This window comes from Phyllostomus hastatus, unplaced genomic scaffold, assembly GCF_019186645.2.
Source record: "Phyllostomus hastatus isolate PE091 unplaced genomic scaffold, TTU_PhHast_1.1 phas_contig_40, whole genome shotgun sequence".
NCBI lineage: Eukaryota > Metazoa > Chordata > Mammalia > Chiroptera > Phyllostomidae > Phyllostomus > Phyllostomus hastatus.
The window spans coordinates 91,476,517-91,496,315 of record NW_025333872.1 but is presented as its reverse complement, the minus strand read 5'-3'; the positions used below and the strand labels follow the sequence as shown (position 1 = coordinate 91,496,315).

The following is a 19,799-nucleotide window of genomic DNA, read 5'->3' as shown; positions in this document are numbered from 1 at the left end:
AGCACCAACTACACCTTTGAGCCCATACTAGGTGCTACCAGCTAGGAGGTAGGGTCTGCCCTCAAGGGGTTAGCAGTCTCTAAGGGGAGGGAAGATGTAAACAAATGAACCATAATTGAATGAAAGAATCGTTACATTAAGTGCCAAAAGAATCTCTAACTATGCGCGGGAGGTAGAGCTCCCTGGGGCTGGACAGGAGATGCAGTGTGTGTGTGGGGGGGGGGCAGGGGGGGCGGAGCTTGAAGGAGGAATGGTAAATATTCTAATTTTGGATTCTGCCTCAATTCAGGGTAGCTCTGGCCCCAGACTGAGTCCCAGGAATGTGGAAGGCCCCCCCCCCCTCCTGTCAGTCGTTGGAATTGTGCACGTGCTAATTTTTTAGGAGTCGGGGGAGGGCCGACAACTTCCCAACTGTGCATTAGCTCACTTTGCAAATATGAATATTATAATATGGCAATTATAACCACTTTATTATGACTCATTTTGGTGGCGATGTTATTGCGGTAGTATTCAAAGAGAAGTGAGTTTAAATTGCCACTATGCCATCCAAAATACAAAGCAAAATAATTTTACCATAGGAAATTAAAAATGAGGAAGGCTTCATTTGCAGAGCAATAGCGACCCAAAGATTTTGAAACGAACAGGACAAGCAGATTCTCCTTTTTGAGTGTGTTGTTGCTCACACCGAGACAGACTGCTGTGCTACCAATAGGACCCGCGCTTCACCCAAGTCAGCGGGCTCTCCAGGAAGCAGCACGGTCTACAACCCGCCCCTTGAAAAGGAAAGTACGGGCCCGGGACGCTCCGGGTGTGGGGTGTGTGCGCAGAGGGCTTAGAGAGGGAAAGTAACCGGAGTCGCCCGTTTGGGGTGGACCCACCCCCACCCACGAGTTTCGTCGGGCCTCGGCCCCGCCCCCTCTTTTATTCTGCCAGCAGCGACCAGAGCTGAAACTTTGTAACCGGAGCGCGCTGGCACTACTCGACTCTCAGCCCCGGTGCGGCCGAGAGGGAGGCGCGGGAGGTGGGACCTGCGGGCGGGAAGGCTCGGACGCCAGTGCAGGCTGAGCTGGGACCCAGGGAGAGCACGCCCGCGTAGAGGTGGAGCTGGAGCCGGAGAGCCACGAGAGGCCCAAGAACCGGAGCGGGTGGCCCCAGCCTTAGGCGCACAGGAGCAGCGGGGTCGGGAGAGTCCACGGGGTCTGGGGTTGCGGCCCGTGTCCGGTAACTGCGATCGCGCAGGAGTAGCAGCTGTGCAGGGCTCCCGGGGGCGGCGGTGGCGGAAGCAGAAGTAGCTGCAGCTGGACGGTGGCAGCTGGAGGAGCAGCTGCGCTGCTGTCCCGTGTGCCAGGAGAGCGCCGCGCTGCCCCGCGCTGGGATGACCCGCTGACCACGGTCATGCATCCTTGACGGGGGCGCAGGGACAGTGGACGCGGGCAGCAGGACTTTACCGCCGACTCTAGCTCAGCTATCAGTGAAGCCTTTTACCATGGAACCCGTGACCAAGTGGAGCCCCAAGCAAGTGGTGGACTGGACTAGAGGTGAGGAGCCTGGGGGGCCGGCATCTCCAGTCCGGCAGCTGGGGAACTGGGGCGGGTGGGGAGCTGGGGTGGGTGGGGAGCTGGGGTGGGTGGGGAGCTGGGGTAGGGGTGCTCAGTCCCTCCTGCGGGCGAGAGGTACTGAGAGTGCAGCGCGGCGACAATGCAAACTTCTTCAGAGTGGCCTGTGCGCCCCTCGCTTCTGTCCCTGAAGCCCAGGGAAACCCCATCTTTAAACCAAGGAGTGAGGATGGCCTTTCTATTGAGAGGGAGGGTTCGGGGTGCCAGTGTCGGGACTGGGGGGCGGCGCTCTCTCTCTGCACCGCCTGGGTGAGGTGCCCGGTGCCCTGGCTGTGCGTTCCAGAACGCGAGGCACAAAGCGCCTTTGTGTGGGTGACTCCCCTCGGACCTCGTAAAAGCCGCCTGCCCGGAGCAGTCGCAGGCATGCCGGGGCGGTTGGACAGGTACGGGGAGACTCCGGCCGCGAGCTGAGCCTCTGTTTTTGTTGGAGAAGGAGATAGGGCAGTGCGGGAGCCAACACCGAGGCGTTCGCGTCGGGGACAAACCGTGAGCCAGACTGCTCCGGACTCGGTGACTTTTGCAACGGGAAGGCGCCAGTATCCCCGGTGGCGCTGCGTGTTTAGGCCACAGTGAGACCCTGGGAGGAAGAAATCTGGTTTGAACCACTGACCTGACTCATGCTTATTTGGAGTGAGGGAAGCAGCAGGATGAGAAGGTAATGGGTGATGGCGCAGGGGTAGAAGCTTGTATCCTCTGGGCTGTCGCGGTTACTGTTCTACTCCCTCCCAAGATTTACAGGGGCGGGGCGGGGGGGAGAAAAAGAAACAGAGGTTTCTCAGGCCTCTTTGTATTCTTCCAAGAGAACCACGTCCACCAAGAACAATAATATTTTCATGGGTGCCTTACGCAGCGCCCCCCAGCCCCAATCCAGCGCCCCCAGCGCAGCATCTCTGTTTCGTTCCATCTCTTTTTTCTCTTTCTTCTATCTGTTCTTTCAGGTGAGGAATGATGTCCTTTCTCAATAATAATAATAATAATAATAATAATAACAACTAGAGTTGTATAGTGCTTTACGGTTTGCTAAGAGCTATCTCTGTTACTGTCCTGGGTCATCACAGTAAGCCGGTGAGGTAGGTAACACCGGTAAGATGAGGTCCTCTTTCAAACTGTCTCACCTGTGGCTGGGAGGCGGCGGCGGAGGCGGACACCTATCAGCTTCGCATCTCGTTCCGCAGGCCTGCGGTAGACAGAGACCCGCCGAATGGGATGTATGGGTGTGTCAGTGGGGTGTGTCTGGCTCCTTCCCGCTCCTCTGGGAAGGGGCAGGGGTACACTCTGCCCGGAGAAGAGGTTTGAGAAGAGGTTTGTCCAGTGCCCAGAATTTCCCGGGGCTCTTACTTAAAACGAAGTTGAAAACAACAAACTCTTGTTGTATGTACACTGGGTAAAAAGTGGAATAGCATGGTCAGTGCTTGGGACCAAACGTGAACGTAAAAGCTGTAAATAACCAGAGCCCATTTTGCAAAGGGGTTCTTCCCCCACTCAAGAGACTTCTAAGTTCTCCATCTAGCCACTGGCCCACCCTGAGTTGGTCTGTTTTACCTGTGTATCATGGGGACGACCTAAGAAACTGGTGATTTCGGCTGCCTTTGAATGTGAGAGCTGCTCTGTGCGGCAGGGTGGCTGGCAGCCACGTGTGACTCTTGAGCCCTTGAAATGTGGCTGGTCAGCGTTGTGACACCCTGTGAATGTCAAGGGCACGTGGCATGCGCATGCGAACGATCCCATTAGTAGTTCTTAATCCTTATTACACGCTGACGTGATAGTATTTTGGAAACATTGGGTTAAATAAAATTCATCACTAAAATTAATCTCACCTGTCTAGTTTTCCCTTCTGAAATGTCCCTCCTGAAAAATCGCGCATGAGGGAGGCTCACATTCGTGGCTTACGTTTCTGTCACACAGCACTGCTTCCCAGGAAGGAAAGGGTTACAGCGTATCACCCTGGCTTTCCTGAGCCTCTGCCAGCCTCCTTGATAATGTACAACCAGAAAAATGCTAACAGGCACACGGGAAGATTATGGAGTGAGATCTTCACACCCTCCAGATTTGTCTTTTTTTTTTTTTTGGTTCCTCTTTGGATTGGGAGAGAAGTGTAAATTCACATCCTGTTATGTTTGTTTAGCATGTAAAAGGAAGAGCAGATGCAAATTACTTTGGTATCCAGTTGCCTTGACGTTCTGGCTTGGTCAAGATGGCTCTCAGCCAGGGAAACTTTCCTACCGCCGCCACAGCGATTATGATTACGGCTGTTCCAGTATCTCGGTGCCCGGAGCACTGGACTGCTGATTAGGTTACATACCTGTGGTTAGCACGTGACAGCTTTATACAGCATGCCCGTGCCCTTTTGGACTCTTCCGTACAGCCTCAGAGAATGACCTGGATACTTCCCATGTTAGGATCTAGAAAGGCAGAAGGAGCAAGTACGTGGCTTGGCTAACTTTTAGATGGCAAGAGGCTACATGCTCCCAGATTCCACGGTGCAATGCATTGCTTGGATAGTTCCCGTAGTAGTGATGTGAAAGTATTTGACTGAAGCGAACTATTGATGTATGCAAACTTGTTGGCTTATAGGACCATTTTCAGCTGTCTTTGCTAATCTCTGTACCCAACCCGCACTTTATAAATACATCCTGCTGGTAAGCAGCTCTTCATGTAGACGTTGCCACTGTCGGTGGCCCGTGAGTGTGGCTGCAGTGACCATGGGCACCGTGGAGAGCCTTCCATTCAGAACTCGTGTCGATGTTGTTAAGCAGATGCATGCATTGAGAAAAAGGCTGGTGTCTACAGAATGAATTAATCCATCTGGCTATTACTGTTCTTACTTTATTTGTATTAATCTTCACCCATACTGTCACCAATGGATCATAATTATCAGTAGATCCTCACTAAGTATTAGCAATGTGTCAGGCACAGGGCTAAGCAACCCACAGGTATTAGCTCATTGAATATGCACAACCACACGAGATAGGAACTCGTATTTCCATTTTGCAGCTGAGGAAACTGAGGCACAGAAAGGTCCAGTCTTGACCAATGTCACACAGCCAGGAAGTGACAGAGAAGCGTTTGACCCCAGGCAGGGGGACTTCATTCCATTCCATCTGCTCAGGAGGCTCTGGCCAGGGTCGTGCCTGGAGGGCTCGGATCCCGCCACAGGGGCGACCAGACCGGCGGGATTCCAGGGTGTGCGTTACTGGCGCCGTGGGCTCCTGCAGGCCAGCTGCCCGGCGGACGTGTGTCTTACTTACCCCGCGTGTTTGCTGTGCGTGTCAGGAAAGTTGTTTGTGAACCCAGTTAATCCACGGCTCAGTAAATCACGGTTTCTTGATCACAATAACTGAAAACTTATCGTAATAGCTGAAGCATTTATTAAGTGTCAGACGCTGGGTTAAGTGCGTTATTTGGGCTTCACTCAATCCTCAGAAAACCCAGTGAGGTGTGCGGACCATTATGAGCCCATATGAAAGATGAAGAAACTGAGGAGAGGGAGAGAATTTGCTCAGTGTCCCATATTTCTAAGTGCTGGTGCTCTTAAGTGCTCCTCTCCCCTCGCTCCCCTCTGTCCCTTCGTCCCGTGGCCTGGACCTGGATCTGGAATCAGGCTCTGGGTTCATATCCCAGGCCCACCCCTGACCGTGTGATCTCATGTAAGCTCTCAGTAAGTCACCACTCCTTGTTTTTATCGCTTCCTCTCATCTTTATCCTGTAGCTCCAGGGTGTAAATGGTCTGTCACGAGGTTGATGCCTTCCACTCAGGGGGCAGTGGGTGCCCAAAGAAGTTTCCCTGCCGTCTGCCCACCACTCAGAGGATGCCGGCCGGGACTTGCCCCGGCAGGAAGGGTCTTGGTTAGCCGAAGGACAGATGCCTCTTGTCAATATCACGAGCCTTCAAAACGTATTTTCTCAAGTGTTTTCTTACAGTCCCTGGACTCCCAGTGAGCCTAGCATTAGGACTGACTCTTGCTGTCAACGGCTGACCCTTGTGGCGCCTGCATCACCTGGGAGATTGTTAGAGATGCAGACTCGCAGGCCAGTGAATCGGAATCTGCGTTTTACCCAGGTCCCGGGTGACCTACGTGCTCATTGACAGATTGAGAAGCACCGATCTAACATGCGGCTGCAAATGCGTCTTCACACTTTGTTGGTAGGTCCTGCTGTCTGGTCTGACCTGGGCTCAATCTATTTTATTTTTAAGATTTTATTTATTTATTTTTAGAGAGGGAGGGAGAAAGAGAGAGAGAGAAACATCAGTGTGCGGCTGCTGGGGGCTGTGGCCTGCAACCCAGGCATGTGCCCTGACTGGGAGTCGAACCTGAGATGCTTTGGTTCGCAGCCTGCGCTCAATCCACTTAGCCACGCCAGCCAGGGCTGGGCTCAATCTATTTTATTTAAGTTCTCCAGTGATGACACTTAATTTGAGGATGCTTGACCGCCAAGCCACTGAGTAAAGCAAAAAATTAATCTCAGGGTGTGTGCTTATATTTATAAGCACCACCTAGCAACAGCATCAGGTAATTCTCAGCAAACCAAACAAGATCGTTCCTCTGAGATTTCTTACATGTTCCTTGGGGCTTGAAGAGTTCTCATAACAACCTTTATTTATTTATTTTTTAAAGACGAGTAGTAAGAAGGACGTTGCGGGGTGCTCAGTGGGCTGGGGTTGATTGAAGTCTGCCCCCAGGATCCTCAGGGAGACTTGGAAGGATGAGACGAACTTTGGGCCGGTGACTACATGATGTTCATCACATATAGCTGATATTTGGGGGAGATTTCATGGTCGATGGAAAAAGACACTGGAAGTCATCCAGGAAGAAGTGACCAGGGCAGGTCCCAAAATCTGGAAGGATGGGTTGTGCCCGTGGCAAGGTGTCTCAGGTTTGAGTCCTTGGAGATCGGGAGGGGACCCCTTCTCGGGCAGGCCCCCCTGCCCGCCTCCCTTTGAGTCCACATCACGCTCAGAGAGCTGCGGGGGCCTCTCCTTTCCGTGTCGCCGCTTCGGTGGCCCTGCCTTGGCTTTTGTCCCTTCCTACCCTGTGGTCTCCTAGCTCTGGGACGTTTGCCTTCTCCCCTCGCTTTCTCTCTTTGCTCTCATTTTGTGCTGTTTCTGGGGTTTTCACCACTGGCTTAGCCACGCTCGAGGCTCTCCATGAATCAAGCAAGTTTTCTGTGCTCGACCTCTGCAGAGTTCTTCTTCCGTGTGTCTGTTCCCACTTGACTTTTGTCACGAGCCCAAGGCGCGCCCAGCGAGGCGCATCTCCGCTGCAGATGAGGAAACGGGCTTTGGGATGTGAGATGAGTCATCCTCGGTCAAAGGCCAGGAGCTTGGACCGCACTCGGCGGGCTTCTGTTCTGCGTGTCCGTCCAGCCCCTGGCTCCTCCGCCGGCCGGCCAGGGCGGGTGCCCTCTGCTCTCTGCTAATTGACGAGTGTGGGAAAGGGGCGGCTTCTAAGAACTTCCCACTTCTGTGTTCCCTGGTCCTGCTTTCAGCGTGCACACTTGGGAGACGTACTTGCTCTTAATCTTCCTTTTTTTTTTTTAATTCCACAGTTTAAGCAGAACCTTACATATTTTGGACCTGACCTTTTACTATGTGTGGTACTTACTGGCAGTTAGTTTGTTTTTATTCTAGTTTATTGTGTTTTATTGTTTCAGAATACAAGTCTGTGATGGAGTGATTTCTCTTTTGACTCTCTTTATCTGATTTTTATTTTTTTTCTTTAAAGAATGTATTTATTTATTTTTAGAGAGAGGGAAAGAGAAGGAGAAAGAGAGGGAGAGAAACATCAATGTGAGGTTGTTTCTCGCACACCCCCTAATGGGGACCTGGCCTAAAACCCAGGCATGTGCCCTGACTGGGAATTGAACCTGCGACCCTTTGGTTCACAGGCTGATTCTCAATCCACTGAGCCACACCAGCCAGGGCTAATTTTTATTTTTATCTTGAGTGTCATATTACAAACCTTTTGTCTGCTACAACTAACATTTTTGGTTGGTAGAATCACAACACACAAACTCACAATACATTTAACTTTTTAAAGCAACACCTGCACCTTTTGTAAACCCCATTTCGTGCTTGCCTTTGATTCTTCACCTCTTCCTTTTAACTGCTGTGGGAGACAAGGTCAGGCAGTTACAGCGAACAATACATGGGCTTTGGAAGAAAATAGAACTGGATTCAAATTCAGTACCTGGCACTAACTGGTTCAAAAGTTTAGGTAAGCAAATGACCTTCTCTGAGCCTTCCTTAGTTTTCTCACCTGGCAGCCGGGACTGATAATCACCAAGTCACGGAAGTTCACTTAGAATTAGAAGAGGTAATAAGGGAACAGCACTTTGCATAATGCAAATCTTCACACACCTATTGTTGACTAAGAATAAGTTTGGTTGATAGTCCCCTTTCACATGCTTACTAAAAATTTATGGTATATAGGTGTTGTTTTATTGGTATATAGGTGATAAATATATGTGTGTGGTATACCCTTTGATTGGTATATAGGTGATGTGTGTGTGTATATATGTGTATATGTGTGTGTGTGTGTGTGTGTGTGTGTGTGGTATGCCCTTTGATTGGTATATAGGTGGTGTGTGTGTGTGTGTGTGTGTGTGTGGTATACCCTTTGATTGGTATATAGGTGGTGTGTGTGTGTATATATGTGTATATGTGTGTGTGTGTGTGTGTGTGGTATGCCCTTTGATTGGTATATAGGTGGTGTGTGTGTGTATATATGTGTGTATATATATATGTGTGTGTGTGTGTGTGGTATACCCTTTGATTGGTATATAGGTGGTGTATATATATATATATATATAGCTGGTATATATATATAGGTGGTATACCCTTTGATTGGTATATATAGGTGGTGTGTGTGTGTGTGTGTGTGTGTGTATAGGTGATATACCCTTTGATTGGTATATAGGTGGTGTGTGTGTGTATATATGTGTATATATGTGTGTGTGTGTGTGGTATGCCCTTTGATTGGTGTATATAGGTGGTATATATATATATATATAGCTGTGTGTATATATATAGGTGGTATGCCCTTTGATTGGTATACATAGGTGGTAAGTTAAATCAGCTCCATGTTGTGCCTTCTCACTGTTGGACAGTTTCCTCTCATTTCCTTCCAGGCCCTTGTATGTCTTAGATGAAGGTGGGGGTCACAGAAAGGTGTGGTGGCAGCTCTCCGAGGACCTGCTGGGTTCCAGGTATCATTGCAGGTGCTGGCAGTCCAGTTGTGTTGCAGGGGCCGGGGTCAGGCTGGGTCCCTGCTTCAGTGTGGGAGATGTGGGGATGACAAACAGCAATACCGTCACAGCCACCACCACGACAGAGCAGGTGGACAGGAAAATAGCAGCTACTGATATGCTCAAAGTCGAGCAGAGATGTGAAGGCGAGCAACCGGGGAAGTGGGGGCATTTTTGGATGGTGTCATCGGGGTGTCTCCTAGAAGATGCCATTGAGGCATGATGGCTGCAAGGAGCCAGCCATTGCAAAATCAGGGGGAAGAGCGTTGCAGGCAGAAAAACAGGTAGTGCAAAGACCCTGAGGTGTGGATGAACTTGGTGTGTTTGAGGAAAGGAAGGGTGGTGGAGCCACGAAGGGCAAGGGTGGTGGGGGTGGGGCGGGTGGGTGGAGAGACACACAGAGGCCAGGTCACGTCGGGTCTCATCTTGGGCAGGCCTTGGCCATTGTTTTCTAGTCGTTTTGGAAAGGAGGGGAGTGACTTGATCTGATTTGCATCCTTGGGGCAGACATGAATTCAGGAGTCCAGCTGGAAGGCCTTGCAGTATCTGGAGGTGATGGTATCTTGGTGGCTCCAGCATCTGAGAAGCCAAGTTCTAGGCACAGTTGGTTCGTGGACAGCTTCACACCCAGTAACTGTAAAATTGTATTTGAAGTGGGGAGCCCTCGGTACATGTCTCCTTTCCCGGCCGGGGTTAGGACGGCTCCCCGCCCTCCCCTCATCCCGATTCCTCTCTCATCGAAAACGAGAGCGGCGGCCTCTCTTTCCGCACTCACGTGCTTCGTGGACGTCATTGTTCTTTTCTGGCGTGTCCTGCCGGGAGCTACAGTTTCTGAAGCTGTTTATTCCTCTATGAATAGGGTTTTTGTGGCCGCGGACTTAGCCTGGTTTGTTTTCTTTGACATCAAATGGCTGATGGGACCGTTTTTAAACCTGGGATCACGAGGGCAAAGGCAGTTGTGTTTATTAGAGCCAAGCAGTTCCTTAGAACGCGGGTCAGTAGTTGGAAAAATTAGAAAGCTTTTTCGGTATGAAAACTTAAATATTTGAATCACAGGAAGCGGTCGAGAGACCCGATTTTAAATATTTGCTCCACCGACAGACTGTCGTACTCTTGCTTTCATAAATAGAGCCACCGTGCTTTTGGCTGATGAGCTGGTATATCTTGAGAAATTTTCCACAGGTGAGAGGGGAACACATTTTTGTTTTTATTTTTTTTATTTTATTTTTTTAAAGATTTTATTTATTTTTAGAGAGGGAAGGGAGGGAGAAAGAGAGAGAGAGAGAGAAACATCAATGTGTGGTTGCTGGGGGCCGTGGCCTGCAACCCAGGCATGTGCCCTGACTGGGAATAGAACCTGCGACACTTTGGTTCGCAGCCCGTGCTCAGTCCACTGAGCTATGCCAGCCAGGGATGGAACACATTTTTAAACAGGACATCTCAACAGGGGAAGAGGGGGCGGCAAGGAATCGAAGGCAGGTAGGCGTAGAATAACCTGGGAGCTTTCTCTCACTGTACTCACCTCAGCCCTCCACCCCCCACCTGAAGGACAGTGTCCGTCAGCCCTCTCAGAGGAAAATCCCGAAAGTGTTCTCCACCAGCCAAGGCCCTGATTATGATCATCTGAATCATGCTTTCCTGAGGAAGACCGTTGGAGTGAAAGGAAACATTCTATTTCCTATTTTCAGAGATTTGCCATGCAGGGGAAATTCAGTGCTTGGGGGTTCAGGAGAGAACGGGTGTGTGCCCCTGTGCACGTGCGCGTGTTTCTGTGTTTCCGAGTCGAACCTGCGCGAGCCGAACTGTCTTTTCTGTTTTCTCAGAGTGATTCTATATTACAGCGTCTTGAGGATGACCTGGAGCGCGATCTTGGCAGTAGAGGAAAGGCTAGTTCAAGGTGGTGCGTGGGCCAGACTTTAAGTAATGTAACACCTGCTGCCGTTGTCAGCGGCCTCTGAACATGCGCTCCAGCTGGAGTCTCGAACTAACCGTGAGCAGATGGCAGGGCTGTGAGCCGCGCTTGTGAGAATGACCTATGACGCTCAAGCCTGAAATTGTTCGTAATGAGCGTTTAAAAAAACCTCAGTAGTCCTGGGGAGTAAGATGTCTGGAGACATGTGATACGAAGTGGTGTGGTTACAAGCGGGCCTAAGCCAAGTTGAAAAGTCAGCTACAGACAGAGCTGGTCTGCAAAGAAAGACCCACGTTGGAGGTGGAGAAATTCTTCATTCTTGTTTGGCACTGCCTAATCGGGACACCTAATGAGTGCCTATAAATACACACGACGACGGTTGTACCTGGCTCCCGATATTTTTAAACTGAGATTGTGGAGAGACCCTTTCCCAGCCACATACACGTGGTGCCTCCCAACAGCCTGTCACTATTGTTCTTGAACTTGCTTTGTCTGCATCAGCCTTACCAGGGAATTCAGGCATGAGAATTCCCGCGCTCCACCCAGACCCACAGATTCGGAAACTCGGGGGCTGGTGGGACCCAGCATGCGGTGTGTTAACTGGGGCCTCAGGCGATTCTGGTGCTGGCTACAGTTCAGAACCACTGGTTGATGCCACTGATGTGGAATGTACAAAAATACTTGGTGTCGGTCAGACTATCCCCCGCGAGTGTAATGGTTGATTAGGAAGATGTTTGCCTTCAGGGAAGGTCGATGCATATTTCAGTGGGTCAGTTAATGCACCTAGGTCTGTAAGTGTGCTTTCTGTAGAGTGGGCAGGGAAGAGTTAAATCTGCAACCACCCCCCCTCCATCCCCCCAGGGGCTCCACCCCAGGTCCCCCCTCCCTCCTTTTGTTGTGCTCCTCGGTGAGTGCCCAGCCCCAGGAAAACACATTAGTAGGGCCCTGTTTTAGGTCTGTTTGGGTTTTGTGTGGAATTTCCAGACCTTGATCTCCTAGAGGAGCAGGGTGTAACACCCTTCCCCTGATGCTGTTTTGAAAGGGAGCAGATCATTTTCTTTCACTTAGCACTCAGCGTTTTGGCTTTGAACAACACAAGCAGATACAAAGAGAAGTGGGTGGGGGGGGGTGGTGGAGCTGAAAAGAGAAATACTCAGAGTGGCAACTATGTTGCAGCTCCAGGTAAAAAGCTCTTTTGTCCTAGCACATGGATGTTGAATCAAGGCAGATGGGGTCGGGGAGTCCCTGAAGTTGGCAAAGGCCAAGAGAATTCACAATAAAAGTGATACTTACGGGAGTGACAGCTGAAGATCAGGAATGGCACGGAGATTTGCAACCAGAGTTGCAAACTCAGATGCCTACAGTGTCCAGGCAGACAATGCAAGCAATTGAAGTGTGGGGCATGTGAGACAATAAGGAGTGGTGGAGACTGTGGCATATACAAAGACACATTGCTCAGTTCCTGCTGACTGTGGACCTACAGTTTCTAGGTGTTCTGATTTTTCTTTTGTTTTGAAATAAAGCTGGAAATCTGGATTTCTATGTGATACTCTCCCATTTTCAGAAAACTGTCTATAGTATTTATTATTTTATTTTATTTTATTTTAATTTTTTGCATAGGAGAAACAAAATATATCTGTTGGCCAGTTCCCTCTGTGGAGATCTGTGATCAGGTGTTAACTGTCCAAGTGAGAAGCATGCCTATCTGGTGTGAATACAATGAGCTGCATAGTAACTCATCAATTATTTAGTAAATCTGTTTATTTCCATAATTTCATTTTGCTACTTAGCTAATGCTACTTCTAAAATTGCAGGATGTAATTCCATGCAGGTATTGTTAAGGCAGAAATACTCATCTACGTGGATGAGCCCAGCCAACTATTGTGAGTTACCCTGCAGCGTACAAACAGGAATTTTCACGTGGTCCGGGCAGCACAGCTTGAGAGCCTCCAACTTGGAGGAAGTTTGTTACCAATTCACTGGATAGTGGGGCAATAATACAGGGGTTTGAAAGGAGGAGACGGCTGCAGAACTGTGGGAAGTAGGGAGGGGGGACGAGAGGCTGGGAGACCAGCTCCAGGAGGCATGTGGGTGTACTCTGGGTGGGAATTGAAGAGGCCCAAGCTACTGAGCTACCGCAGAGGCCTTGGGAGAGAGAGGAGGAGGAAAAGCTGAGAGAGGCCCGGCTCAGGAGCAGTCGGGAAGGTCTGAACATGGGAGCAGTGAGAAGGGGCCTCAGGTCCATGCTTTGAGCCTCGGTACCTTCAACCTGCAGTGCCTTTAGAAATGTGTTGACTTCTGAGAGGAGTCGCTTTGCGGGTTCAGGGGTGGGTCCACCTTTACAGGCACCAACCTCAGAAGCCACTCTGATTGGTAGCTAATAGCTCTTGCATGGTACCAACATCTCGCCTGACTTAAACACTTTCAAAAGCAGCCATTAGAAAGGGCCCTCTCTCAGAGCAGCGCTAGAATAGCCCCATGTTTTCATGAGGTGTAAACACCCTGCAGTTTGGCACATGGAAAGTGTTAAAATAGGCTGGCGTTAGCTGAAATTCAGGTCCTCACCCTTGAGTGTGAAATGATGCAATATACATGACTATGACACCCAGAATTATTTCTGTACAGCACTTTCTCAGTCTTAGAACACAAAATAAAACAGAGAGGATTAGGACAGCCTGTAAATGGGGACAGAAAATCAGTGCTGATGAATGCACGATGCATCTGGAGTCATCCCTGAGGTCTTAGCGAGATACGTCGTCTGGCTAACGCGTCTGGCTGCAGTTGCTGTGTGGGTGGGTGGACCGGTTCCCTGAGATCAGTGCTGCCTTGGGGTTGCCAAAGCAAACGGTGAGTAGAAGTCCTGACCAGAATAGTGCCAAGGATGTGCAGGGCTCTTCAAGGGCCTGCAGTGACAGGGAGGGTGTGGCAGGTGCTTGCTCAACAGCCCTGGCGTGGCTGTTTTCTTATTCATCGTTGGCCCAACGAAACCTCAGAGAGAGAGGTGATTTCTCGTGTGATCCCCCTCAGGCAAAGTTAACCGGATTCTCCAACGAATAGTAACGAGATTTTTTTTATTCAACAGGATCAGCTATAAAATGGTAGTTTGTTTTTCTTAAAATAATCTTTCCTAGTGCTCTGCACAGGGACATTTCCATTCAAACTCGCTCATTTCTCATCTATGGTTTTTAAATGACTACTAACACCATGCACCTGGTGTTCGGAAATGAGGCCCCCCCGTCACGTTAATTGTAAAACTTCATTTCACGCTGGAAATGAAGTTTTCAAGGAAGTGCCGTATCACTGGGATGCCTTGGGAGAACTACCCTCTAATTCTTTACACCCTCAGTCTGTCAGATTGAATGACTTGTTAACTGACACTTTTACCAAATCCGACGAGCGTCGATAGTCACCATGAGTTCATCCAACGGGTATTTATTGAGCGCCTACCGTGTACGGCCCTGTTCCAAGAGCTGAGGAAATCGCAGAGAGCACAGTAGGCAGTGGTTCCTGCCTTCCTGCAGCGGACTGGTGTAGACGGACAGTAAGTAAAACCCGTAGCACGGAGCAAGGACACACACTGCAGGGAAGGGTCGCAGGTGGATGCAAGCATCGGTGGGGACGTAGTTGAACGAGGGTGGCCAGGGGAACATTCCAGCGAGCGGCATGGCTGGCGTGTGGAAAAATGTGCTGGGCAGAGGGAAAGCAGGTGCAAATGCCCTGAGACAGGAGAGTGTCTGACCATGTGTGGAAGGAACGAGGAGGCCTGTGTGACTGGAGCGAAAAGGAAGAGCAGCAGGAGGCAGAGATGGAAGAGGAGAGGGAGGCCAGTCGGTGCAGAGCCTCAGGGGTCCGTCTGTAGATCTCGGCTTCCACCTGGTGTTTTGGGGGGCTGTTGGGGAGCCAAGAAGTGGTGTCAGATTTACATTTTAAGAACACAACGTCTGCCGTGTTGAGACGGCTAAGAGGGCAGAGGTGGACTCAGGGGACCACTTAAGATGCTATGGGTCAAGATGTGCGGATCGGCAATTATAAAAACAGGCGTGGAGGTGTGCCGTACAGCGTAGGGAATAGGGTCGATAGTATTGTGATAACTGTGTATAGTGACAGGTGGGTACCGGAAATTTGGGGGCGTCACTTCTTAAGTTCTATAAATGTCTGATCTCTATGTTGTTCACCTGAAACTAATGTAATATTGTATGTCAACTGTACTTGAAAAATAAAAAAAAAACATTTAAAAGGTAAATTGAAAGAAAAAAGACTCCATGGCTGTGATGCTCTACCGAGGTGGTACCTTGGCTTCTGGCGGAGGCGCCACGTTCTGGGAGTTCGGAGAGGTCAGCAGGACTTACCGCCAAGTTTTTGGTCTGGGCAGTTGGAAGGGCGGATCTACCCAGAGGTGGAAGCGCACGGGAGGGCAAGTTAAGGGACTGTTGGGAACTTGAAATTTGCAATGCCTGTTCGTCCCCCCGCACGAGTGAAGTGGGTCGTGGGTATGTGTGTCTGGATTCGTGGGGGAGGTTGGGACTGGATAGAAATTGGGTGGCCATCGGGGTAGGCGTGGCATTAAATCTGGGAGACTGGATGATGTCACCAGATGAGGGAGCAGAGGGAGACGGGAAGTCTGGGGCGTCCCAACCTGTGGAAGTCTGGGAGCTGGGCGACCAGCAGAGCCGGCTGGGAGTAGCTTCCAGTGAGGAGAAGGAAACCAGGGGAGGGCGGAGTCTGAGGGGCCCAGGGAGGGAGCGGCCCCAGGAGAGGGTGTGATGCACTGGGCCAGTACTGTGGTTAGACCACAGGGGAGAGCTAGGAACCGACCCCTGTATTAGACTGCGTGGAGGACACTGGTAAACTGGGCCGGGGAGTTTTGGTGGGTTGGAGGGTACAAAGTCTGAATACATTTGTGAGTAAATGGGAGAAGGGAATGACTGTCCCCTCACCGCCCCAGAGAGACCGCGCAATATCAAAGCACCTTCGTGAACGAACACAGCACTGCGTTGTTCGCAGTTGGACACATGCACCGGATGCATTTTATTTTAGTTCCTTAAAAATCTGTAGTCAACTTTTGGAATAGGTAACTGATAGGCAATTAGATATTCGGTAAATGAGGACACGCCACACCCTCCCTGCACTGAGTAACAGGACGTGGCGCATTGCGCTATCTCTTAGTTTGATACTAACGCAGCCACAGGTTCAGGGAATGACTGCACACTGGTGGATTCTACAGAGGAGAGTTATTCAGCAGGAGTTCTCTCTCGACTCCATTTTTTTTTTTTTTGCAAATGAGAGCAAACAGATTCCTACCTGAGTTCCGTGTTATTCCATACTTTAACCTAATTTAGGTAGAAAAGATTTGTCATGGGTGGAATCGAAACCTTGGAAGAATTCCTTGGCATTGTTGATTTACTTTCTTTTTAAGGTTTATTTGAAATATTCAGAATGCCATGTAATCACATATAAATAATGTCTTTTATAGCCCACAGGTGGAAGCTATTTGTCAGCAGGAAAATTGATGCAAACAGATAAACCAGTCCATTTTAATTATAAGTCATCAAATAAATGTTGAGCAACTATCATTTGTAATATCTTTTCCAGGCGCAAGGAAGAGAAGGGTCCCTGTGTCTTTGGCACCTTCTGCCGAGTGGAGTGCACAGACAAGTCCCTGGGCATTTAAGCTAGAGGTCATTCTAGGAGTGCAGAGGAGGAGCATTAACTCAGATGTGAATGGGTGCTGCATGGAGGACTTCCTGGAGGAAGTGACATCCAAATCGAGACCCACAGGAGGATCAGGAAGTAGTCAGGTGCAGAGTAAAGGAAAGGAAGTATTTTGTCAGAAAACTGGGAGGCAAGAGAGAGAGAGCATGGCATTTGTGAGCAACCGAAAGAGCTCGATTGTGCTACATCTATCACGAGGTGAAGGGGACCGAGATGAGGCTGGAGAAGTGGTGTGTGGGGAGGAGGCTGGATGGCCAGGGCCGTGTGCACCTCTGAGCCTGAGCCAGGCAAGAGCCTAATACCTTGGAGTGGCCTTCCTTTGTGGAAGGAGTGTGTGTGTGTACATACATAATACACACATACGTATACGCACACACATACATATCACTGGACGTACTTTTGTATATATTTTGTGAGATTCCTATGTTATTTGGTTCAGGATTCTATTAGATAGGTGCTATGCCCCTGTCATGGAACACGGCATTATTCTGGGTTTCAGACCAGGAATGAACCAGTCACTGTAAGACAGGGGAACCCCTGTGAAGCTCAAGGAGAAACATCAGTTGAAGGCTCTGCAAAAATTAACTTGACTTCCTGGCTATGTATTTCTTTTGATCTGTGAAATGTGACACTGAGTGGACTTTGCGCATCAGGAAACATAAAAAACTTCATTAAAAAAAAGAGGAAGGAACCACTAAAACCTTGACCCGCGTTAAACAGGAGGCAGGAATTGGGCTGCAGGCAGTGGGGGAGCAGGGGGGCGGCGAGGGGTGGAGAGGAACAGCCTGGAGCGCTGAGGGGGTGTGCCTGGAGGTCACACCTTGAGCCGTGGGTGTTCTGTGTGTTATCACCTGTAATCTGCTGCCGGTGGGGTGACTGATTAATGATTAATCACTGTTTCCAGCTCAGCATAGAATGTAGTCTTTGTGTGTGCAGAGCCTTGACTCTGGTGGGGCGAGCCAGAGTGTGGCGGAGCCTTTCCAGGAATGCCTTCTCTGGAAGTGGTTAGAAATATCACACAAGGGTTGGCAAGACCCCCCTCCCACCCCAACTTCAGGAGGATGTCCGGGCATGTAAGACAACGGCCCCCACTCCACCCCCCGTCTGCACTTTGAGCTTGGTGCAGTTCATAACTTAATTCTTGAAAACACATGCTTTGAACATCTCAGACCCGGGCCCAGATGAATCATACTCGCTACACCAGCTCCAGAAGCGGCCACATGGGTATTCATTTCTGAGGTCCTGAACTCTGGAAGAACACACAGATTATACTTAAAACTAATGGGGCTTGATTACGGCAGGATGAAAAACAACGAAATGAGAACCCACCTCGGCAAGGGTGTGGCTGCCCTCGCCTCGCTTACATTGTTTCCCAGCTTGTAGTGGGTGGTTGACTCGGCCACATCATTCCCAGAATTAAACACACGCTCAGCCTGGGAAAACGTCTATCTTCGGCAGTCCACAATTACAGGTCAGTGGAGTGTGGTTTTTAAAATAATTGAACAAGTTAAAATTTTAGTTTTTCATAGTTACCATTAAAAAAAAAACAACCCAGCCAGTTTTTCTCCCCACCTGCCCCATGATTTGGGAGTATGTGATCCCTTGGGAGACATTCATAGCTATTACTGTAACCAGTTTAACATCCTTCTCTGCATATTGCAGCAATCTGAAACCCTTTTTTTTAAAGATTTTATTTATTTATTTTTAGAGAGGGAAGGGAGGGAGATAGAGAGAGAGAGAGAGAAACATCAATGTGTGGTTGCTGGAGGTCATGGCCTGCAACCCAGGCATGTGCCCTGACTGGGAATCGAACCTGTGACACTTTGGTTCGCAGCCCATGCTCAGTCCACTGAGCTACGCCAGCCAGGGCTGAAACTCTCTTTTATAATTTCTTTTTGCATCAATGGGATTGTTTCATATCCCAAGGGTGTTTTTGTTTTCCTTCATCTTTTCTTAAAAAGCACCAGAATGGACATTGCAAAAATATTGTATGAAGGTAGCATGCATATTGATCACTTTTTTCTATTTTCTAATTTTAAAATTAACTTTAACTTGAGATAACAGGTCATATTTCAGTTCTGCCATAGAAACTCCATCTCCTAAATTCGTGTTCTAATGAGTCAAGGAGCAAAAGGTCATTTTCTAAGACTAATAAACAAAACCAAAAAGAAATATAAATGCCTATAAGCAATCTTAGGAATTCAGCAAGAAATCTAAGGATCCAAGAAGAATCTATCTTATTAAATGCCATTGTGCCAGACTTCCTGGAAGTGATAAAGGCAGGGAAAGCCATCTTTTGCAATGACTTTAATTGTCATCAGAAGATCTGAAAACAATTTTGTGGGTTAAGGTAGGTAATTACCATCCCTGGAGATAACTATATAACTATAATGTTATAAAAACATTATAAAACTATTTTTCTTACAAAAGCAGACTGCATATTTCTATCTTATTACTGTAATTGTCGGTTTTATTTGCTCGTTACAAATCCAAAGTTATAATGAAAGTGACACATTGTTGGAATCAGATGTAAAGGGTAGAGTTTTTCACTCTTAAGGATTTTGCCTGAAACACAGTATGGGTTCATTCTCTCTGTTGTAGACCCTGTGTGTTTTTGTGTGGGCCAGTCCTCATTGTAAACACTTGTGGCCACTGTAGTATTACATAGTGGTTAAGACCAGGGTTGGCTGTCTGAAGTTTGGATTATTTATTGTCACTTAGAGATGTGTGATGCTGGCCAATTTGTGTACATTGTTAAGTCAACCAGCTTATTTTTAAGTTTGGGGTCATTTTGGTACTAAACTTTCAGGGTTTATGTTGAGAATTAAGCGAGAGAATGCAGGCGAAACATTTACCACAAAACATGTCAGGGCCTAATAAAACTCTAGCTGCTGTTTTGTTGCATAGACTTCAGGGGTACCCTGGGGTGGGGGGAAGTTCCCATTTCCGGCAGAAGAGTTTCAAATTAAACAAAGATGCCCTGCCCTTTCCAAATGATAAATTACAGTTGGTGAGAAGAATGGGGGAAAGGAAGATTGGGTCACAGGCCCTTTGGGGAGTTTGTTGATGTAAAACAACATTGAAAAGAGGAGATGCCGATTCCTCTTCTTAAACCACAAGACGTGGATGGTTTCTTAAATCGCTCCCTGGCGACTCCTGCAACCTGGTGTTTCGGGACCTGACGGGTGCTAATTGCCATCTGCAGAGTGCCAGGAGGGCAGGTTGTCACCAAGGACGGGCCCTTTAAGTTCGTGTTTCTTGTCGTATCACAGTATCTGTCCACAACCTACCGCATTTCCTGCTTCACTGTGACT

At 48.9% G+C, this 19,799-nt stretch overlaps 1 protein-coding gene across 3 annotated transcripts in view; it reads left to right on the top strand.

The window, feature by feature from the left end:
• Positions 1–1,411: 1,411 nt before the first annotated feature.
• CNKSR3 (CNKSR family member 3) overlaps positions 1,412–19,799 on the top strand; it is a 77,607-nt gene continuing 59,219 nt past the window's right edge. Inside the window, exon 1 of one of the 3 annotated variants that reach the window (XM_045842750.1) lies at positions 1,412–1,538. In XM_045842750.1, the coding sequence (XP_045698706.1) occupies positions 1,487–1,538 (52 nt within the window). In that variant the 5' untranslated portion in view covers positions 1,412–1,486. Of the gene's footprint in view, positions 1,539–2,002; positions 2,272–17,907; positions 17,957–19,799 lie in introns of those variants that run through there. The other 2 variants (XM_045842751.1, XM_045842752.1) reach the window with 2 other exon arrangements.